At 33.6% G+C, this 24,864-nt stretch overlaps 2 protein-coding genes across 4 annotated transcripts; one reads left to right on the forward strand and one right to left on the reverse strand.

The window, feature by feature from the left end:
* Positions 1 to 1,721: 1,721 nt before the first annotated feature.
* On the reverse strand, positions 1,722 to 24,786 carry LOC106668451 (acyl-CoA Delta(11) desaturase). Of its 3 annotated transcripts, none has more exons than XM_014397232.2 (8): positions 24,719 to 24,786; positions 5,284 to 5,322; positions 5,165 to 5,216; positions 4,463 to 4,643; positions 4,278 to 4,408; positions 3,319 to 3,524; positions 3,079 to 3,264; positions 1,722 to 2,449 (listed from the first exon to the last, which is right to left on the reverse strand). In XM_014397232.2, the coding sequence occupies exons 3-8, from the start codon at positions 5,177 to 5,179 to the stop codon at positions 2,140 to 2,142; spliced, it is 1,029 nt and encodes a 342-aa protein (XP_014252718.1). In that variant the 5' UTR covers positions 5,180 to 5,216; positions 5,284 to 5,322; positions 24,719 to 24,786; the 3' UTR covers positions 1,722 to 2,139. The 3 variants fall into 3 exon arrangements, with proteins under 3 accessions (XP_014252718.1, XP_014252719.1, XP_014252720.1); XM_014397233.2 differs by lacking the exon at positions 24,719 to 24,786 and adding an exon at positions 10,393 to 10,471; XM_014397234.2 differs by lacking the exon at positions 24,719 to 24,786 and adding an exon at positions 7,540 to 7,565.
* On the forward strand, positions 17,350 to 18,258 carry LOC106668391 (cytochrome b-like; the record flags this gene model as incomplete). Its single annotated transcript, XM_024230484.1, is given in 1 exon segment — positions 17,350 to 18,258. A coding segment is annotated over 1 exon segment (894 nt), but the record flags the coding sequence as incomplete, so codon positions are not given.
* Positions 24,787 to 24,864: the final 78 nt, after the last annotated feature.

Raw genomic sequence — 24,864 nt, forward strand, 5'->3', positions numbered from 1 at the left:
AATTTACCCCCGGTCATATCGTTTCTTTTTTTAATCTTTTTGGACGCTATACTGAAAAATACACGTGCCGTTTCAATTAATGGACCGTGCAAACTAGACTAGAGCCCGGATTTCTATGCAATTGCATATTCTTTGTGCAAACATTTACGACCGTGGAGACCAGATATTTATCCCATTTGTCCTGTGGTAGTTCAATTTCATTCTACATATATTTGAAGAATATCGCCAATTTGACAAAAATTTATTACTAGGGAGCTGATTTTTATATATTAAAACATCAAAATAAGTACATAAATATGTCTTTATTTTTGACTCTTGTCTATCTAGCTAAATATCTGGGAATGATCTTAGATGCCAAGCTGAAATGGAAAGTGCACGGGAAGAAAAAAAGAACAGAAATAAGTTTAAAGTATAGACAACTTGTGGAAATACAACACGGTGGAAATACAAAGATTTTTATGTATTAAAAAACTCAAAATATGCATAAATATATCATTATTTTTGACAAAATATATATTTATTTTTAGCAAAATATTTAAAAAATTCCATGGATATCAGCTTGAAATATTTTGGGGATTAGTCCAAGGGATTTTTCAAGGGTATAATTTGGCCCTTTTACCCCTGTACCTACTCCCTATTACATTTTTGATCCATCTGTGTATCATATTGGGGTCCTTAGTGAAACTTTTGGCTACTTTTTTTCCAAAGATTTTTATTATGTATGACCACTAGGAAGGGTCTGTCAAAGTTGAGTTTTTCTCATTTTGTCAATTTATTTTAATATTATCCAGAATTTTGGAGTGGCTTCTCTTTTTGATATATTACTTTGTACAATGATTTCATTTATGTTAGTCTCTTTTTTTTCAGTAAATATAGTCAATAATTATACGATACAGCGATACAGCTAAATATCTGGGAATGACCTTAGATGCCGAGCTGAAATGGAAAGTGCACATGAAGAAAAAAAGGACAGAAATAGGTTTAAAATATAGACAACTATACTGGTTGATAGGACTTGGCACGAACCTTGCTATACAAAATATTCTTATACAAACGTCTTAAAGCTTATATGGTCTTATGGTTTTCAACCATGGGCTGTACCAAACACAGCAATATCAAAATCATACAAACACTCCAAAATAAAATAAGGACTTTCATAAGGATCATAAGATCCTTGAGGTCATGGCGGAAATACAGATTTGCCGCCAAACACCAGCCTGAGAATGTGGAAGCAACTCCTACATAGTCAAAACACTGTCAAAAGGATAAAAAGAACAAAGCCTATGAGCTAGCATTAGTTAATGGTAAAATGTAAATCTTGGACCAATGGATTTATAAGAATGTAAATATTTATTTATTCTATATATATTATTGTAAAAATTAATGGTTGGTCTAATAAGACCAGTATTAATAAATAAAGTAAATTTAAAAAAATGTTTTTTATCTGAAAAAAGGTAAAAGTAAATGATGTAGTTATGTGTGTAATATGTTATTCTAGACATTCTTTTGTTGATTTTTTTCTAATTTCTGCTATTAAATATTTGATGAATGGATTGTTATCATCCAACCTTGATTTAGGCATGCTTTAGCCAAAATTACCCTTATTTGCTTATAATTAACCTAATTAACCCAACATATAACAAGGATGGAATATGTAATTAATGGATTTTTAGTCCAGTTTAGTGGGTGAGGTTAGGAAAACAGTAAAAATTGTAAAATCGTCACTGAGCAGTATTTCGCTATTTTATATTATATTTTGAATGTATGCAATTAACGTTTTAATGGCAGGATTAATAATATGGATATATTTTTATTGTTAGCACATAGAGGTAAAAATAAATGTTATGCTGTCTTTGTTCAAGCCAGTCCCTAGGTTTTACACTTCTGATTAATTTTACAGTTAATTAAATTTTAATTAAAAATCTAATCTTTTGTAATAACATAAAAATATACAATAAATAGTACTTTTATAGTGTATTATATTTAGTCAATATATTTACAAGAATTTTTTATATAGAAAAAATACACTTATAGTGATTTGTTGGTCTTTAAAATGAAACAAATCTCTTTTAGTAACTACATTAAAAAAAATTGCCTTTATAATAAAAACAAATAAATAAGGATTCTTATATAAAATAATCAATTTTTCTTATCGACAAGTTCTACTTGGTCATATGGTGTATCAGGGTCGCCGTATCCCCAAGAGCTGGGCCACGTGCCGTCCCCAGATTTGAGAGCTTTGCGTTTCACCATATCATATGATGCCGTCTTCCTGTCGTAAGCCCATCCAATGCGCGCCATCAGGTCAATAAATCCAGTTGTGAGGTTGTACGCATACGCCCCAAACTCGGAAGTTTTATAATCCCAGGGGAAGACGTGGTGATAGTTGTGCCACCCTTCACCCAAAGCTGACATACTCACAAACCAATTCTCAACCGGGCTAATAAACCTTTAAAAAACAAATTGTAACAACTTAAGTAAATTATACATTAAATTCACTAATTTCGTGGTCTGCTTGACCAATTAATATATTATAATTAATTAAGGTTTTTAGTTGAGATAAAAAAGTCAATGGCACGAGCGGGATTTCAACCCACGAGATTCGGCTAGATATGCTGCTGCTCTACCACTTGAGCTATCGTGACCTCGATCCACTCGGACACTAACTTCCCATCTCAACCCCACCTTTTTATCTCAACTAAAAACCTTAATTAATTAAAAGATATTAATTGGTCAATCAGACCACGAAATCTAATGGATTTAATAAGCAAAATGAAGTATAATTAATGCCTTATGCAAAAATTACCTTACTATTTATTATAATTAATTAAGGTTTTTAGTTGAGATAAAAAAAAGTCAATGGCACGAGCGGGATTCGAACCCACTATCTTCGGCTTGATACGCTGCTGCTCTACCACTTGAGCTATCGTGACCTCGATCCACTCGGTCACCAACTTCCCACTTGTGCCATTGACTTTTTTATCTCAACTAAAAACCTTAATTAATTATAATATATTAATTGTTCAAGCGGACCACGAAATTAGTGAACTTATTATTTATTTTATAAATTTGACTTACTTGTCATAAGGCTTATTTCCATACATGTGTGCAAAACTATTGACTGAAAATGCAATGTTGAGTGTTGCCGAAAATCTTGTATTAAACGGAAGAAAGAATGCTGTTATTATATCCTCATCCCAATAGTACCAAGGGACCAATACTGGGATAGCGATGGTGATTATAGCAAAGAGAGGGATGAATAACCTGAAATTAATATTATGTAAATACAATTTGATCGTTTTCTTCTTCTTGTATTACCTTTTTTGCCACATGACGATCGGATCATGTTCTAAGTCTGACATATCGACCTGCGCTCTCTTTGCCTCTACCTCCGGCTTTGGAGTAAGAACAAGCCAGCCCACATGGGAGAACCAAAATCCTCTTCTGGCGTCATGAGGGTCCGAGTCCGACTCCGAGTACTTGTGATGTACTCGGTGATCAAGTGCCCACATGTAGATATGTCTCTTAAAACAAAACAAAAGTATGTCCTATACTTTGGATCCACTGGTTTCCAACCATTTGGAATCTTATTAAGTTAAAAACCTTATTTAAACATTCAAGAAATGGAAAACAATTTGTGTTAATCAAATGACTATATGATATTATGTTCAACATAACCTATCAATAAACTTGTTTAATAGGTCCTCTGTTCTGAATCTTGGAGGAAACAGGTAGTTTTGTTGTATATAGATTTATAGTTTTGCCCCTAGCATGTCTTAAGAGTGAATATATTTATTGGGGTAAATGTATATAGCATGAGGGGCTGATGATTGAGTACCACATTGACCCTCAATAAGGTTAGTTTATATTTACAATAGTGTAAAGAATGATGGAGGAATATCGAGTAATCCACCACCCTAAATGAATGGTATGTAAATAAGAAAGAATGTATTTAAGAGTGAATGATGGTGTGAATGGGTTTGGTTTTATGAACTGATGGTGTTGGGGGCTGAAATAACCTAGCTGTGAATAGCTCCTGTAGCCCAACTTCAGCAGATAATAATAAGTAAGACAGAGGTCTGGCCCGGACCAACCAAGGATGGGTGATTCTTGAAGTCTGCCAATCATTTATTGTAAATTACCAATACTAGAATTGATGGTGGGCTGAGATGAGTGAAAGGATGAGTACATGCATGTGCAGATTATATCTTATATAAATCAGTAATTATTTCTAATAATTTCTAACAGTTCTTTGAAAAAACATGTTCTATAAATACCTGCCCGGCGATAGTGAACAAAAATGCGAGCAAAAGTCTCAAGGGCCATTTCGCCTTATATGACTTATGAGACCAAAGGCGGTGGGCACCTGCTGTTATTCCCACACCCGACGCATATACCAGGAAAAAAGCTGAAATGACAAAATATTAATAAACTACCTTAAATACGCCATATTGAAACTCACTCCAAAGGTTTGTTTGCCATTTGGCAGATGTGAAAGCAAGGTAGAGGCCATAGAGTCCGCCTAGATGGAGAAAGAGCTGTGCGCCGAGGTCCGGAAACCTCCACCTTGGTACAAACACATTCTCCTTTGTCTCATCAACATCTTTCTTTATCAACACATGATCTGTTAATCTCTTTACTTCCTTAAAACAATAATTAATAATATGACATATTTTTAATTAATTTATCATTCTATTAGTATAGATACCTTTAAATGAGAATAATATCTAAGTTACATATAATATTGTAGATTTTCTTGACTTAAAAATATTTAAATATTTAAGTTTAATATGTGAAATAGAGCATTATTTAAAAGAAAAACATCATAATTGGTGATATAAAGTGAGAATAAAAATAAGTATATATAGCAATTAATTTGATGTACTGATTTAGGTCTGAACGAGTTTTGTCATTAAAATCAGAATGAATGCCTTTTATTAAAACATTTTTCGCAAATCTATAACCAAAAGTTTATTTTATTTTTTAATTTAAGCATTGCAATTATTGAGGCATTGTGTTTAGATTGGCGTAAATAAATGTAGTGAAGTTTAGCATTGCTCTTGACATTGCCCTTGAATAATGTTTCATATATTTCACACTAATTTTGGAATCTACAAAAGTTTTTTACTTATCATCCCTCTAGGCAATTTCAACAGATACTTACTAAATTTGGCGACATCTTAGTTGTTCAAAGTAAATCATCAATGCGAGCAGTCCTGAAAAGAAAGAAGGGCCGAAATAAAATTATTTGTTAGTACGAGTCTATCTAGAATTAAAAGTTACCATAATTTAATTACACTGCTCCTTATGCACACGTGTGACCTGAAATAGAAAAATATAATTTTAAAATTTAAGATTATTTGGAGACCGTGAGATGCAGTCTGGTACAATTGGTAGGTTTAAAGAGACATTTTCTATGTCATGCCACTTTTCAATCTTTATTGAGATCATCTTCAGAGTTCAAAGTCTTTGTTTTTTGTGTAGATTCTATTACTGTGTTGAGAGTGCCCTGGATTTTGTGTGTTTGTTTTCTAAACCTACCAGACTGCATCTTACAATCTCCAAATAATTAATGATCACTAAATACCACACATTAAAAATTTAATTTTGCATTGATCCTTACTGTCATCAGCAATATTCAATTATTCAATTTATTATCGACTTAGAAAATGTTTCTTATAGCGCTTTTTCTCAAGCCGTCACGCAATTTTAATTTGACACTTTAATTGATTTTTCAATCAATCATCCCTAACCACCCCAAACATTTATCGCAATGTTTATAACAAGCTCATAGCTAACAAAATGTAATCATTTCACGATACTGACAGTCACCATTATTAAGTCAATAAAATTACACGAAAGGGTAATCAATTTGTGGAATGTTGATAAAAAATTATGGTTTTGTTTTTTTTGGTCATGTTCCTAAACATTTTATTGACAACTCCAAATGGAGTTACAATTAATTAAGGTTTTTAGTTGAGATAAAAAAGTCAATGGCACGAGCGGGATTTGAACCCACGATCTTCGGTTTGATACGCCACTGCTCTACCACTTGAGCTATCATGACCTCGATCCACTCGGACACCAACTTCCCATCTCAACCGCACGTTTTGAATTTTCCCTTCTTTTTGCCATTTTTCAATTCAAAAGGTGTGGTTGAGATAGGAAGTTGGTGTCCGAGTGGATCGAGGTCACGATAGCTCAAGTGGTAGAGCAGCGGCGTATCAAGCCGAAGATCGTGGGTTCGAATCCCGCTCATGCCATTGACTTTTTTATCTCAACTAAAAACCTTAATTAATTGTAATATATTAATTGGTCAAGCGGACCATGAAATTAGTGAATCTACATGGAGTTTGATCAACCAGTACATAGCAATGGACTACCTGGACATTTGAGCATGTAAAACACAAAAATGAACACAATACATATTTTAGTTTATTAATAATAATGTATTTTTCTCTTGTCGTTAATTTTGTATAACTAATTAATTTATTTATTTATTCTTAAGTAGTGGCAGTGTTAAGCAGATAATTTTACATTGATTCGTCTCGATTTAAAAATATGTTTGGTTCAAGTATTAATTAAGGTTTTTGGTTGAGATAAAAAAGTCAGTGTCACAAGCGGGATTCGAACCCACGACCTTCGGCTAGATACGCTGCTGCTCTACCACTTGAGCTATCGTGACTTCGATCCACTCGGACACTAACTTCCCATCTCAACCCCACCTTTTGAATTTTCCCTTCTTTTTGCCATTTATTTTCTATTTATTACATCATTTGTAATATTTATCCCAGGTGATTTCAACCGCATGCTATAATTGACCAGATTTCCTTATTTACACATATAATTGAATGCAAAGATATTTTTAAAAAATTAATTTAATTAAAATTAAAATTATTAATTAAATTTTTTAAATAATATTTGCATTTCTCATCTAATATTCTTTTGAACTAATGTAAATGACTATAATAATATAATAATAAAGCATTAAGTGTACAATAAGAAAATAGAAACTTGTTCTTTTTAGGAAGCTCTAGATTTATAGTAGGACAAGGCGACAAAAAAGTTGGATTATTTGTTGTGGAAGCAAAGCAAATAATTATAATAATAGAGAGAACAATATCACCTTAACCAAGACCTTACATAAAAAGAATAATTAATTGAAATAAGCAATTTGATCAATTAGACAACTAAACATAAACGGATTAATTATGATAATAGTGGAAAATATTGTTGCATCATTAATATCAAAATTTGAACAATTGTACAGCTGCTGTACCACTTGAGCTATCGTGACTTCGTGGTCGTGGGTTCGAATCCCGCTCGTGACACTGACTTTTTTATCTCAACCAAAAACCTTAATTGAAAAGAATTTATTTGGTCAAGCGGACCACGAAACCTAATAAAATATTATAATAATGATGATTACGATGGATACTAGGAAGTGGGGGGTTTCATTACTACAAACGCATTGAAAATCGATAATAAAATTTCACCGTGTACGCACAAAAGTAGATGATCACTAGATAGATCACTCACCTCAGTCACGCTTTTGTTGGGTTGGTGCAGGATTAATGCACGTTTTGAAAATATGTTCTATTTTCACAGGTGCTGTCGTGTAAACAAAGCTAAATCCTAAATCTAATTTGTGGATTATAATAAATGCTTTTAACTGTTATCTTTTATATAAAACATCTTATTTTATTTGTACAAATTTAAACTTGGGCGAAGTGCGGTGCAGGGATGGTTTCAGAGATTTCTTGGAGATTTCGATCTGGAAGACAGAGGAGGTCGCGGTAGGCCTTCCGTTCTGGAGTACGACCAACTCAAAACTTTGAAGAAAATTCACCATAAGACAACACTGGAAATTGCGGAAGTGCTTAGTGTTGACCAGTCAACTGTGGTTCGCCATTTGGAGCGAACTGGTAAAGTAAACAAGCTAGACAAGTGAATACCGCACGAACTAACCGAAGCCCAAAGAAATCGACGCTTTGAAATTTGCACGTTTCTTCTTTTGCACTACCAAAAGGATACGCATCATCACGTGCGATGAGAATTATTTTCGGTACGATAACAGGAGGCGTACAGGTCACTGGTTGGACAAGGATGAAGCGCCAAAACATTTCCCGAAAGCAAATCTGCACCCCAAAAAAGCTGCGGTGACTGTTTGGTGTGGTCGTTCACTATAATTTCCTGAATTATATTGAAACTATCACAGCGGGGAAACATCGCCAAGAAATTGACAAAATGCGCCGAAAATTAATTCACGATAACGCCAGGCATGTCGCGATGCTAACTCTGCGGAAACTTATGTACTTAAGGTATGAAACGTTACCGCACCCTCCGCATTCACCCGACTTCTCGCCTACAGACTTCTTTTTGATTTGTCTTTTGTTCATTTCTTGGGGGATACAATTTTTAGAGAACGTGGTGAAGGCGAAAACGCCTTCCAAGAGTTTATTGTGAGCCGAAATGAAAATTTTTATGTCTGCGGAATAAAAGAGCTTATTACACGTTGGCAAAGATGAATAGATTGCTACGGAAAATGCTTCGAATAAATTTTCTTTATTTTATAAAAATTATATAAAAATATCCTCGGCTCTAGAAAACAAAGAATACTGCTCAGCCGTATTTCTGGACGTTACGGAAACATTTGACCGAGTATGGCACCCCTGCCTCCTCTATAAGTTAAAATGTATCCTCCCTCATTCCTACTATCTTATCGTGAAATCCTTCCTCTCAGATCGATGGTTTAAAGTAAGAATCGGCACCGATTTTTCACCTATCACACCAATCAAAGCTGGCGTTCCACAAGGAAGTATCTTAGGCCCTTTCTCTGCACCGTCTACACTGCTGATCCACACATCCAACACACAAATCACAACCTACGCGGACGACACCGCAATCTTATCAACACACACCAATCCTATCCTAGTAATAGAAACACTTCAACAACACCTGAACCTTATTACCAACTGGTGCAATCTGTGGCGGATCAGGCTAAACGAACAAAAAAACCAACAAGTTACGTTTACGCTCAAACGTCAAACCTGTCACCAGTGCACATTTACAAGATAATACCACCATCGAACCAAGTCCGCTACCTTGGGCTTTACTTAGATAGTAGACTTGGAACCCACATACACGATTAAAACGGCAAGAACTTAACAAAAGATATGGACTACTCAAACACCTACTTGGACCAAAATCAAAACTAAGCATATATAACCGCTTAACACTCATCAGACCTATTTGGACCTACGGAGTCGAGCTGTGGAGCTCAGCCAAATCATCCAATATCCAACGAATTCATCTTTTCAATCTAAAGTTCTACGCCGTATCTTCAATGCTCCCGTCTATGTCACCAATCAAACGATCCATAAAGATCTTAAAATCCCTTTCGTGAAAGATCTTATCCGAACACGCTTCTTCACTTTCCACTCTAAACTAACCCTCCACCCTAACCCACTAGCCCTAACTCTTTCCGCAACATCTCACCCTTACATCCTCCTCGCGACCTTCTATCTAACCCACCGAATTAACTTTAACCCCCCCTCCCCAAGTAAATAAAAGAGAGTTCCAGCACAGCAGGTTTCTCTCCCCACTGGCTCCTGGTCTGACAGGTCTGTCAGATTTGTTTATAACTAAACTATTTGCTCAGTGAATATTATGTACAGATAGCAGTAAATAAAATAAAAAAGATTACAAAAATTAAATATAGTTTTGACGTCCTTTTCAAACCTGCATTATTTTTGCACCAGCCCAATAACAACCCGTTACCGGTACACCTCGGTTACAAGAATATTTTAAAAATATGTATTTTTCAACCGAAGCTATTGAACATGAATTAATAATTTGGTGCACACAGTATTATTGATTTTATTTTTGGAAATGACTAACAATTGAATGTTCCAAATAATTCCACTCATAAAGGAATTGGACGTTAATATAATTTTACAGTGAACAAGATAACACTTTTAACAATCCTTACGACAGTTAAGTATTAAGAAATCGTGCTAGTTAAGTGTTTATTAATCGTCTGCAGAGATAAAGCCGATAAAATTGAGAACGTTTCTCACTTCAAGACCACCTACGGCCATTATCATTGCTTGATGTACGCTATATAATTTCCCCTCGAATATATTGTGTTCAAAGATCTACTAGACTAACTTACAAATTTAGATATCTTTATTTATTTATTAAAGTATAAGTTCATTCCCATAAAACCACTTTTATAAACTCGAGACCGTAACAGAAAACTTTACATCTGGGATGTTTTAATATTAAACAAGAAAATCAGTCAAATAGTTTTTGTACGATACGTTTATTAACTATGAAAATATTTAATCTTTTTGGACTCATAATTGTACTATAATAGATAAAATGGCTTACCGACAGTAGGCTAAAGGATATGTTGAAGGCGAATAATCGTGCCGCTACGCGCTGGCAGGATGGGCATATACTGGTTTATCGTATTTTACGACTGTTATCTTCTATGCAAACAGGCGTTTCGAGTCTTCAGTAATCAACCGGGTAATCTTCACAAAAATAACTAAAGTTCAATTGTGTGTTTTTTTTCAATGGTAAATTGAAGTACAATATGTAGGGAAAACCGAACTGTACTCGCGTCAAAAGCTGGCCATCAAATACAACAGTTTTTATTTGTATCTGTATTTTCTTCCTTGAGATGTTATTCAAATCAATGTGAACAACCTTCCAGGCTTGGGAAAGTTTTCGCTGAAGAGGGACAAGGAGTCCCGAAATATATACGATATACACGCTTGGGGCAAAAAAAAATTCCACCAACTTGATTTGTATATATTTTTATACATTAATCAAAGTTTCACGTTTTTTAACGTTTAATAATAAAAAAAAGTTTAAAAAAAAATAATTATTCAGAAATCGTGCCATGCGGTCTGGTGTGATGTAGGTTTCAGAAAAACATTTTCTTCATCGTGCCAACGTTTCGATCTTTATTGAGATCATCTTCAGAGCCTGGGATTTACAAACATTGTTTAAATTTAACAAATACATGTTGGATGTGGAACAAAGTGAATTTATATAATGCCAAAGATATATATTTTTTTTATATTCGAGCAAAGTATTTCTACAGAATTTTTTATAATTTATTTCTTTGATTGAATTTAAAAAAAATTAAAAAAAATATTTTTTGCATTTGATAAATAATTTTTTTTCCACATCCTACATATATTTGTTAAATTTAAACAATGTTTGTAAATCCCAAGCCCTGAAGATGATCTCAATAAAGATCGAAACGTTTGCACGATAAAGAAAATGTTTTTCTGAAACCTACATCACACCAGACCGCATCTCACGATTTCCGAATAATCATCAACTAACGATCACTAATCACCACACTTTTAAGTATAATAAGTTTAGGAACACATATGGAAGGGGTTAAGTTAGCACAGGAAGTTTATCACAGAAAAATGTAAAACTTAATGGCACGAGCGGGATTCGGACCCACGATCTTCGGCTAGATACGCCGCTGCTCTACCACTTGAGCTATCGTGACCTGAAAAATGGCGGGCGAAAAGGAGGGAAAATTCAAAAGGTGGGTTGAGATGGGAAGTTCCGAGCGGGATTCGAACCCACGATCTTCGGCTTGATACGCCGCTGCTCAACCACTTGAGCTATCGTGACCTCGATCCACTCGGACATTTTTTGTCTCAACTAGAAAGCTTGATTAATTGTAATATATTAATTGGTCAAGCGGACCACGAAATTAGTGAATTTAATGATTAAAAATTAAGTATAAGTATGGCACAATACGCACAAAACAAAACTTTAAGCCCTGAAGATGATCTCAATAAAGATCGAAACGTTGGCACGATAAAGAATATATTTTTCTGAAACCAACATCACACCAGACCGCATCTCACGATTTCTGAATAATTATCGACTCACGGTCACTAATCGCTACACATTAAAAAAAAAAATGCAAATTGCTAAGGAAAATGAAAAAAAAATTAAAAAGACAGACAGATAAAATTTGTATTCATTAGATTTTTAATTAACATTTCAATATCGCGTATTTCATCCTCTTGCCTTAATTACATCGACGCCTCGGCATACTTTCTACCAGTCTGGAAATGTCTCTTTGCTGGAGTGTTATTGTTGTGTTATTTTATCCAAACTGACGAGGCGAATAAAACTAGGATTTAATTATTTTAAAATGAAATAACATTATCTATTTCAACTGGTTTTCTGTTGTACTCCCTTGAAATAAGCATGGAAAATTCACTTTTTAGATCAGACTAAATTAAAATCATTTTCAACTATTCCAAACTCTTCAATGTAGAATTCAAAGTCTTTGAATATTTCGAAACTCTCGTCCCACTTGCCTGCAGGACGATGAAAGTGCATTACAAAAAAAGCCTGACAATGCAAAACAACGCTTATATTTTAGTTGAAGTAATATTTTCTCCTATCGTGCCAAATCGGGAACGGGTAAAGATTTGCTTTATCGCAAATGATGACGAGGAGTGTTCTAGCAGGGAGTGTTAATTGTTGTTATAGTTCTCATTGCAATATCATGCTTATTTAGTTAATAGTTCTTATTGCGTCTTTACATTTTGTCCTACTTCATATCAAAGTACGAGGAAATCAATTCGGAGAAAAGAAAACGTTCCATCTTTGTTAGAATAGTTCAGTATTTGTAGTTTGGACGTTTCCGTTCAAAACATCGATGATTGGCTGATCAATATGAACTATGACACTACAAATTCCTTACACCACAGACTATAAGAGTAAATCTAACATTGATTATTGCACTGATATAAATCAAAATCACAAACCTATACCAAATAGCTTTAAAACTAATTTACGAAACATTCAATCGTGCCAACTAACAGCTTGCCTTTTTCTGCAAAAGGGAAAAAAATTCCGAAAGAAATATCAGATTTGTTGCCTCGTGAGGATTATCTTCCGTCATACGATCAATTATATTTTATAGACTCCTCCAATGTTGTGGTGGTGCATTCAGGACGCCCAGAAATTAAAAAACTAGAGGGCGCAGTTTTGATAGCCCTTGATTGCATTTCGGCTATAAGCCCTACTGAAGCATACAGTATTGCAGCTGAAACAATGCAAGACGAAAGTTGAACTTGGGTTTTTTTGGTAGTGGATATGTGTAGATTTAACAAACCTAAAGCAGAAGAAATAGCTTTCAATTAATTAAGGTTTTTAGTTGAGATAAAAAAGTCAGTGCACGAGCGGGATTCGAACCCACGATCTTCGGTTTGATACGCCGCTGCTCTACCACTTGAGCTATCATGACCGCGATCCACTCGGACACTGACTTCCCATCTCAACCCCACGTTTCTATCTCAACTAAAAACCTTAATTAATTGAAAGATATTAATTGGTCAAGCGGACCACGAAAACTAGTGAATTTGCAGAAGAAATAGCATGAGTTTTCCATTCTTTAGAAAGAGAACCAGATCCTCGACACATTGTTGTGCATATCGTCAAAGCAGTCCAAAGTTAATTTATGTTTTGTTCTCATTCTGACTCCATACCTACTGTTCTATCCCTGTAGTGAGCTAGGATGGGACTCCAAACTGCATGACTGCCTTCTGGACAATTCTACTTTCCTAATTCCTAAGTAAAGCGCAATCGACTCGATCCTTCTTCTAAGAAGTACTAGTTCATTGACTGTCGTTGCTGCACTTCCATTCCCTGGGGTTTTTTTATATCCCAGGTTATGTCTCCATTAAGCTGTTGCTTCACATTCGAAGATATGGATGGCTGTTTCTTCCTCCTCATTGAATAACCTACAAAAGGGTTCATCATTGAATACCCATGTTGTGTAGATGTTTTTTCAGTTGCCATTGATCGGTTAATAGTCCTATCACTCCTTTCAGTTTAGCTCTCGCTAACTGTAGTACTGAGTATAACAGTCTTGCCGAGGGTTGTTTTAGCACTGACTGTGTCTAGCACCTCTGGAGTTTATCCACTTCTCCTTTGATCGTCTTTGTTGGATATATTCTATGATAGAGGATTCTGTGTTTGTTTTTGTTATCCCAACAATAGTTAGGGCCTATATGTCGTCTTGCAGATCCTTCTCTAGTCAGTGGGTCTGCCTTTTTGTTACCCACAATTCGTTTGTGTCCTGGTACCCAAGATATCATCAGGCTATTGTGTTTCCCGAGGTTTTGGAGATTTTAGATTCACTGACTAATTATCTGCCTATTCATTGCCTAATGAGTTTGATTGGCCATATGTTGAGCTTATAGACAAAACGCCTCATCCGAGTCCTTCATGAGCTTTGGAGCCATCTATATACCATGTTTAATGCTGTTTTGATTTCTTTGAAGATTTTCTGAGGTACACCCATTTATCGCATTTATTTAAGCTTCAAAGACCAAGGAGGATCCTTGTCTGGTAGTGGGTCTGCCTTTTTGTTATTCGAAATTGCTTTGTATCCTGGTGCCCAAGATATCATCAGGCTATATTGTTTCCCGAGGTTTTGGAGATTTTAGATTCACGTGATGTGTTCGTTTTTACAAGCTAATGTGTTAATGGCTGTTTTCATTTCTTGGAACATTTTCTGAGGTAAAATCATTGATCGTATATATTTGAGCTTCAAAGACCAAGGTGAAGATGCCTAATGAGTTTGATTGCTCATGTTTTGGGCTTGCACAAAAAACGCCTGATCCGGTTCCTTCATGTGCTTTGGAGCCATCTATATACCATACCATTATATCTAATGTTCGCTTGAATTTTTCTTCTCTTTTGCAGTATGTTGAGACATCGAGTGGTATAGTGTTTCTCTGTCCCCATTTCTAAGAATGGGTGTCTGATTTTATTAATTATGGTTGTATGCCCGAATCGTTTAGTTCCCATCCAGTTTGACTGTTTCCGGAGCCAAAGAATTTTTCATCTCTTCTCCTTGTATAAATGTTTCCAACGGAGGTAAGTTTAGCGGTATTTCTAGTGCAATCGTTGGAGTTGTTTTCATCGCTCCTGTGATATTGTGATAGTTGCCAAACGTTGTATGCTACATAATGTTTGGGTGTTTTTGTTAAGCTTTGGTTCAGATTGGTGATCCATTGATTATTTTGGGTCATGGTATTGCCGCAATACGGGATGATTTTTTAAATATGAATTCAACCTGCAAACTTCAAATTTGAATAAAATTTAATTAGTTTTGAGATAGTTTTGTGAAAATATTACTCATTTGAGCATAATATCTATTCGTGATAATAAGACTGTCAGTTGACATGAAGAATCCAAATGTTAATTACCGTGTCATCATCTGAAATGGCAATTTTTTCATATTACGCCATGGAGGGCTAAAGCGATATTAACCTGTCGGATCGAACTCTTGGTAATCTGTTGTGTCGCGTATGTCAATATTATTATGTTTACCGTCTTCGACCAGCTCTAATTCGATAACGACCCCTTTCACAATTCTACCCGAAGAGAGTTTCAGTATGAAATAGGGTTTTCAAATTGTACATGATAAAACGAGACGTTAATTTACTTCTTTGGTATGACAGTTAATGACGTCTATCCGCCTTTTTGGATTGGGCTGTTTGGATGCTATTTAGGTCGTAGGTAGTTTCTACCAGAGGGAAAAGTGAATGACACGGAACAAAATCGTATTTGAAAACATTTATCCGGTTAGAGAGAAGTACTTATATATTAACGAATATATGCAAAAACTCTGTTCACGTACGGTGAAATTTATAACCTTATGATACTGAATACATAGGATAGCACGAACATTATGAAAGATTTATATTATTGAACAGCTGGGTAGGGCTGAAATAGATATAATAATGGTTCCATATTAATTTAAGTCAACTCAACGCGACACACAAGAATGACACATCTACCCAGAAAATAAACACTTTGAGCTCTGAAGATGATCTCAATAAAGATCGAAACGTTGGCACAATAAAGAAAATGTTTTTCTAAAACGTCACACCAGACCGCATCTCACGATCTCCAAATTAATTTCATTAATTTAAGTAATAAGAAGACTAATAAGACTAAGTAATAAGAAGTCTAAAGAACATAGAGAGAGAATAATAGTGAATGGAAAGATTCTTAATAGCAGAAGATATGCAGATGATACCTTGATCTTTCCAAGTATAAATGAATATCTTCATTTCTCTTGTGGAGGAAGCTTATGAGATGACGAATATGAATTAAAAATAAATATCTTAAAATAAGTTTGCAATTATAATTCGTAAGTAAAGAAATTTCTAAGACAGTAATAACTCGAAAGAGTTGCAACATATCAACGGAAAGTGAGATATCGTAAGACACCCATTGTGAACAATTCCATGCAGACTTCCGTAGTCATGACATTACTCCGATGCTTATGAAAATAATGGTGAGGGCATTTTTCGTGTTATTTGTTATTATTATTTTATGTAAGGTATTGGTTGAGATAAAAAAGTGTCACGAGCGGGATTCGAACCCACGATCTTCGGATAAACAGCCGCTGCTCTACCACTTGAGCTATCGTGACTTTGATCCACTCGGACACCAACTTCCAATCTCAACCCACCTTTTGAATTTTCCCTCCTTTTTGCCATTTTTCAAATGTGTAATCTATTCGATTCTCGGCGACAAATGACTTTTTACAACCGAGTGACAAAATTATAGCCACACCCCTAATTGTTATGATTTTTTAATGTAATGGGTTTGTACTACAAATATTTATTCAAAACACATGAAATAAATATTTTTCTTCATTAAACTTTAATTTTTCAGTAAATAAGAGAAAAAATTATTAAAATACTAAAATTAAACGATTTTGACTGGAACAAAATTATAGACACATGGGATAAAATCAATTTTATTTTTGATTTTACATTACCACTCAGTTTTATTATTTCCAGTAATCTTTCTGGAATGGTTTTGTACAAATTTTGAATAAAATCTTGAGGCAAATTATTCCAGGCAGTGGTGACAGCTGTTTTAAGTTCGTCGACAGAGTTTTACTGCTTACTGTCTTGATATACCATCCTCGATAATTTTTCCCATACATTTTCTATAATGTTCAAGTCTGGTGAGAGGGCCATTCAAGTTTTTCAAAGCTGTTCTGTGAAAACCATTCTTTAACAATTTTTGCATTGTGCACGGGTGCGTTGTCCTGCTGGAATATTGGAGTCCCTTCGCATAAATCGCTGAAACTAGTTTTTTCTTTGTCCAGTAATTTCTTGTAATATTCCGAATTGACTTTTTTTTTAAAGAAAACAAAGATTTCCTTTTTTATTACACCCAATACACCCCCAAATCATCAAAGATCCACCATTTGGCGCCGTGACAAATTTTGTTCTTCTTTAGTTAGAAAAAAGTAGTATGAAATAATTAAACGGTTGGATAATACGAAGCATACATGCTAATGGAGCCTCCTTCTTTTTTATTTGTATGTATATACATGTAGGACGAGGAATTTACTATAATTCTTATCAACTAACTAACACTTGGGTAGTAGGGGTAATAATACTATTACTAACTATAGCAACAGCCTTCTTAGGTTATGCTTTACCCTGAGGACAAATATCTTTATGGGAAGCAACAGTAATCACAAATCTGCTTTCTGTTATCCCATACGTAGGTAAAAATATTATCTTATGATTATGAGGAGGATTTTCTATTGAAAATGCTACATTAACACGATTTTTCGCTATCCACTTCCTTATACCATTTATAATTGCAGCTTTAGTGATAATTCACCTATTATATCTACACCTAATAATCTCTAATAATCCATTAGGGGTAAACAGTAACACTGATAAAATTCCATTCCACCCATACTTTTCTGTTAAAGATTTAATAAGATGCATAATAATATTATTATTTTTTATATTAATAAATACTATAGAACCACAACTTCTAGGAGACCCTGAAAACATCCCTGCAAACCCATTAGTAACTCCTATCCACATTCAACCAGAATGATACTTTTTATTTGCATACGCAATTTTGCGATCTATCCCGAATAAAATGGGGGGTGTAATCGCTATATTAGCAGCGATTAGTATATTAATAATTTTACCTTTGTTAAATAAATCAAATCTTCCTAATTCCAAATATTACCCCTTAAGAAAAATATTATTTTGAATTTTTTGTTTTACTTGATTATTATTGACATGAATTGGCGCCAAACCAGCTGAAGAACCATATATTTTTACAGGTCAAGCTTTATCGATCATATATTTTATATATTTTATTTTGTCCCCCTTAAGATCAAAATTTTGAGATAAAATAACTCAATAGTCAAATAGCTTAAATTTAAAGCGTATCCGTCCGGGCCGTCCAAATTGAATTTTTTTCGTCAGAAAGAATAACTTTTCGCCAATAATCTTCATTTTTCAAACTGTGGTTTTCAGCAAATTTGACATGGGCTAGTTTGTGGTGGGGTTTCAGAGCTGGTTTGCGTTTCAGTTTTCTTCGGACTATGACACATCTACACGGAAAACAAACACTTTGAGCCCTGAAGATGATTTCAATAAAGATCGAAACGTTGGCACGATAAAGAAAAAGTTTTTCTACAACCTACCTCACACCAGACCGCATCTCACGATCTCCGATTAATCATTAACTAACGGTCACTAAACACCACAAAAAAAAATAATAATGTCACAGTAATAGGTAATTTTGTATCACATTTATTTTATACAACGAGACCTACCAAGTTTTAATACACTTAAAGAAAAAATATTTTTAATATGAAAAATGTCACCAAAACAATTTAGTAGATTGGATGCGTATTTAAGACTTTCAAACAAAAATAAACATTTTGGGAGTTTATGGCTTATATCAGGAGGAGTTTTAATACCGGAATTGTTTACGGTTCAATATTATCGTAATAATGTTTGCAAAGTTCAATTTATTCTTTCTTTAATCTACTTTATTTTTGACTTTTGCCTTATTGTTGATCTGAGGTCTATTGACACTATTACTCATATTTTTTACTTTAATCTTTAAATAATAATTTAATTAAAAAGATTATTGATTAAAAACAATTTATTTGAGAAAAACTGTCAATAACAGTATTATCAATTTACGATAACATAGTTTTTTTATTTTATTAATGAGTTCTAGAACACACTAAACACATTATCAAGATAAACACAACAGGTAAAATCGATACTGACTGAGAAAAAAAAGTTGCTGCTTCGGTAAAATTATGAAATCTATAATTGACAACATTTTACGGTTTATACTCATGGTAATTAACAATTCGATATAATATTTACTTGAGTATGAGTCCTTATGATTTTCGGATTTAAAAGAAAACGGTTTGTAAGCACCGACGACTTGTTTTCTAGAAATGTGATAAGACAACATAAATATAGAAACGTTCAAATTATGTTTAGTACAGCATAAACAGTTTGTTTTTGGGATTCTAATTCTGTGTTTTTCGTCAATTCCCCTCGCTGTCGGCCTTGTGAAGAATAAGCTGCATTGAAAACAGTCCAGCTCTTCTTTATTAATTTTTTGTTATGAAATATCATATTTAGCATCATAGCAAAATATCATAGCATACATATAACAGTACGGCAATTAAAAAAAACAAAAGCCGGAAAAGTTTATGTTAAAGAACATATTTGTTTTACATTAACCCATTTTGGATTTTTCCCTCCCGGCTACTGTTCCTTTATGACCTCTTGTGTTCCTTGCCAAGTACCTAAGCTATCATTATGCTATTTGCCTATTTTCGCCCATTATTAGATCGCTTTATTCCGAACGGTGACATAACACGTTCAAGGATAAACAATTCACTTAGCCAGTTGGAGATTAATTCGCTCCTTTTACCGCTGGTCAAAAGACCATCTCGGTGACATAACAGCACAGATACGGTTTCTAGGGAATAAGGAAATCCTAGAACAGAACAATGTTTTCTATGAGACAATGTGGACCCTTTATCACATCCGTAGTGACTACGGATTAAAAATATTATTTTACCAGCGAATCAGATTTTTTTTTTTAGAGCAGTGGGATTGTGGGTAATGATGATATGCATATGTTATTTAATCGCCGAGCTTGCCACCTCTTTATTTGGCCTTCATCTGGGCTCTAAAAAACTGTAACAAAATACAAAAGTTGATCATTTTTGCACCCATCATCATCACATTTACCTAGTTACGTCATATTTGACTAAACCTAAATACCGATCATGAGGTATATGATTAGACTATTTTATTCAAAATGTATAATCTTTATACAGCTCAGTTCAAATAATAGATTGGAAACAAGAGTTAGGAACAGTCTGGATGTAAACGAATCGCATCACCCATGTGATAGACATATCTCTATTTTTCACAACCAATTAAGACAGAACATATAAATTACAACAAGTATAAATAGCATGGTACTTATGCAATATGTAAAAAGAATTCTTTAAGTATAATTATTCGGAAATCGTGAGATGCGGTCTGGTGTGATGTAGGTTTCAGAAAAACATTTTCTTTATCGTGCCAACGTTTCGGTCTTTATTGAGATCATCTTCAGGGCCTGGAATTTACAAACATTGTTTAAATTGAACAAATACATGTTGGATGTGGAACAAAGTGAATTTATATAATGCCAAAGATATATATTTTTTTTATATTCAATCAAAGTATTTCTACAGAATTTTTTATAATTTATTTCTTTGATTGAATATAAAAAAAATTTAAAAAAATATTTTTTGCATTTGATAAATAATTTTTTTTCCACATCCTGCATGTATTTGTTAAATTTAAACAATGTTTATAAATCCCAGGCCCTGATCTCACTAAAGATCGAAACGTTGGCACGATAAAGAAAATGTTTTTCTGAAACCTACATCACACCAGACCGCATCTTACGATTTCCGAATAATCATCAACTAACTGTCACTAATCACCACACATTTAAGTATAATAAGTTTAGGAACACATATGGAAGGGGTTAAGTTAGCACAGGAAGGTTATCACAGAAAAATGTAAAACTTAATGGCACGAGCGGGATTCGAACCCACGATCTTCGGCTAGATACGCCCCTGCTCTACCACTTGAGTTATCGTGACTGAAAAATGGCAAAAAGGAGGGAAAACTCAAAAGGTGGGGTTGAGATGGGAAGTTGGTGTCCGAGTGGTTTGATAATTTTGTTATTTTTGCAATGTAGGTTAAACAAGTGTCCCAACTGAAATTTGTGTTTGGATAGACCAGTTCTGGCCTATATTGATAGGCACAGTCATATTTGGGGCTAATTAATTTATCTGTCAAGTGCTTGGTCTGGCCATAATACATACCCACAATTACCCATAATTGGAACAGTCATTACACTGAACCCAGTATATAAAATTAGATCTTTTTCCTTTTGGAACAGTACTTTTTAATTTGGGGAAGAAATTCTTTTGAACATTGTTGTTTAAATGTGTTGTTTGCCGATTGTCGTTGCAACAAAGGTCTCAAGTTATAAGATATGTGGTATATATATATATATATATATATATATATATATATATTGTAATAATGTCAACCTTTTTCGGTAGTTTCAAGCGTAGTTGAGTATTGTTCATTTTTTGTAATAATCTGACCAAAAATAATGAATGTTTTGTATTTCGTTACTGTAATATAAAGCCCTGATGAAGGCCGAATAAGCTTGGCAATTATATAATACATGTACTATCATTGACCGCAATCCCAATGCTCCAAAAAACAAACAAAATAAGTTTTGATGGTCGATATTTTCACACATTTTTCGTCAAGGTTTAAAAAAATGTAAAATGGCTGCAATTTTATCTTTTTGCTTCCGAGAAATTTGATTAAATTCAAATAATTGGACTGCACTTCAAAATATAAACGGTCCAGTTATCAGTACATGCAATTAAATTTGACACAAATTTGAGTTTTTATCATCTCCAAGTAAACTTCCTACACTCTTCATTGTTTAAAGCGAGACTTTTTGTCTGGGCGGATCTTTTCCTACTTACACATTTGATTCCATCAAAGTTTAAAAAAATATATTTATTTAGAAGAATGTAATTTAGAAATAATATCAATCGAATACTTATTTTATGAGATTCTCAATTGCTAAATGAGGAAATTGATTTTACACGGAACTTTTGCGTGAAACCTAACAAATTCAATCTTATAAGGTTTGTCTAATGGTAATTTAAACAATAATTTAATTAATCCATATATGTTTTTGCAGTCATAATTGACCTATTAATTATACTTTTTATCTAAGGTCGAGATGAAAAACTAGTGTCACGAGCGGGATTCGAACCCACGACCTTCGGCTCAATACGCCGCTGCTCTCGGACACCAACTCCCCTTCTCGACTCAACCATTGAGCCGAAGGTCTGGTTTAAGGATTAATTATTGGTCTGGAAACATTATAGTGATGCAGTTCGTTTTTAAACAAGCGAAAAGCATTTAAGAAACTAGAAAAATTAAGATTTAAAGAATGCTGTCAAAAAAATCTTTTATTGAACAGATTTTTACCTTTGTCAATTAAATTTCATAATGTGACAGCAGAAAATATTAAAAAATTGTCTGAATTTTTTTTTAAACAGAAAATAAAAAAGTACTGACTGCAAATGCTTTTTATAGCTTTAATGAGTTTTGTCGAATGATATGTTAATGATTGGTGCATAGAATGCTAACCTAACCATGTTAACTGAAGAAGTAGTGATATTTAAAATAATTCACTTGTTTTCGTGGTCCGCTTGACTAATATCTTTCAATTAATCAAGGTTTTTAGTTGAGATAAAAAAGTCAGTGTCACGAGCGGGATTCGAACCCACGACAGCTCAAGTGGTTAAAGCAGTGGTGCATTGACACGAAGGTCGTGGGTTCGAATCCCGCTCGTGACACTGACTTTTTTATCTCAACTAAAAACCTTAATTAATTGAAAGAATTTAAAATAGTATTTACAACAGTTTTACAAATATGTATAACGATTGTAATGACTATTTTGATCGATTTTCAACAAAATGAATTTTTGTATTCTTCTATGTAAACTCCCGAAACCTTGGAATGGTGAGTTCGTAAATATGTTATTATTTTAATAAGAAGAAGATTGTAATGTTTTATGCTGACACAATACACGACCGACCCCCCCCCCCAAAAAAAAAAAAAAAAAATAAATAAATAAATGGCACAGCAGCAACATGCGATCAAATTGATATTTGTTTATTTAAATTATTTTTTATTATGTTTGTTTGAAAAAGTATAGTGTTCGGTGATTCACTTGGACAACATTAAAAGGAAAGAGAAAAAAATCAATTTCGAAATTATCTTTAAATAAAAAGAATCCATTGCTAACATTTGAAAATATTATTAAGAATTGCAGATAAAGGAATGTGTGTGTTGTTGGAGGCACACTCGCGACCGGGACAACACCTCGAAACCTGGTGAAAACTTTTCAGAAAGATGGCCGTCTTTTCGTCGATAAAAATGGAAAAACTGTCACGTTGTGAAATTACAGAAGCTATCCATGCAGAAAAAGTTAAATAATTCCAGGTCGACCTATTTTTCACGATTGACAGCTCGTCAGAACAAATGACGCCCTTGAATGAAAACGCTTGTTGAAAATTAACTGAAAACCCGTTGGAAAATGAAACCGGAGTCATATCACACAGCACGATTGCAATTAATTCAAAAATAAAATTCAAGTTTTTCACACTTATTTTTCCGTTAATCTAATCTTCTAAACATACAACAAACACATCATTTATGTTTGATCTCAAATTAAAAATATGTTTAACAATAATAAATGTATTTCGTTAGCTATATATATTTTTTATGTGTGCATCATATTAATATTCAGTGAGAAAATTCAACTAAGATTGCATTTCTCTTTAAAAAAAATAATTTATTACTAGTAAATAAGTAACATATTAGTATATACATCTTTAAAATTAATTGCAGTTTAATTAAAATGTATGCTGATTATAAAAATTATGCACTTCTTTTTAGCAAGGTAAGAACTATGGAAGTATGAAAAAAGCGTATAAAAAATCGTTCAAACTTTTAACATATGAAATATGTTGTATTAACCTTATAATAATTAAAAAATAACAGTAGATTTTATAAAATTTGCATTGAATATTGTATACCATAAGCTATGAGATTTGTTTTATCGTAATGTAAAATGTTATCAGCTGATAAAATTATGCACATTATAAACTACCATAATCAGTACTATTACTAAGCACAACCAAAACTACAGCTTATATATTTTCGTAGAAAAAAACCCTCGATTTTTTGATAACCAACTTTTAAAGAAATAGTGGGATGTCTTATGTACATACAATTTTATATATCCTTGTCAGTTCTTTCATTTGGAAATGTCATAGCACAAGAAGCCATCAAAATTATTTATTAATTTAATTTATTAATTCTATTAAATTATCAATAATGCTGAATCAGTATCTCAGCAGTTAGAATTATCGATATTACTAATCGGCGATATTGTTAAACATAAAACTATAATGTGAACACATAGTTTGGTTAAAAGTTGTTGATAAAAAATTGTGTTAAAAGGAAAAAATGTTCAATTTTGTTTTTCAATAATACATTATTTCTTTGTTCTTGTCAGTTCTTTCACACTATGAAATACCAGAAGACAAATTTGAGCCTTTTAAGAAAGAAAAAAAATTTGCTGGACGTCGTATAGTACTATGAAAAGGGTATGTTGACTAATTGATTGTAATGTTTCAAATTTTGAAAAGTGAAAGTATTTGTGGAATGGTACGTACGGAAAGTGAAAATTGTGATGCTTCTGTTGTGCTGCCTGCTGATGTTGAGTACGGACTGCGAGCGTTCTGTTGATTTCGGGGGGAAGTCAAATGTCGATAGAGAGCATCGGCGGACGGTTGCGTAACTCTGTTGTTGAAGCCGGTGC

The sequence above is a fragment of the Cimex lectularius genome, unplaced genomic scaffold (genome assembly GCF_000648675.2).
Source record: "Cimex lectularius strain Harlan isolate CLEC.00 unplaced genomic scaffold, Clec_2.1 scaffold36, whole genome shotgun sequence".
In the NCBI taxonomy this organism is placed as follows: domain Eukaryota; kingdom Metazoa; phylum Arthropoda; class Insecta; order Hemiptera; family Cimicidae; genus Cimex; species Cimex lectularius.

Excerpts from the sequence above, each read along its gene's own strand:
- LOC106668451 (XM_014397232.2), bottom strand. Across the intron at positions 3,525-4,277 it reads TGTTCACTATCGCCGGGCAG|AGACATATCTACATGTGGGC; the intron begins GTATTTATAGAA and ends TTTTGTTTTAAG. Across the intron at positions 2,450-3,078 it reads GGAAATAAGCCTTATGACAA|GTTTATTAGCCCGGTTGAGA; the intron begins GTAAGTCAAATT and ends TGTTTTTTAAAG.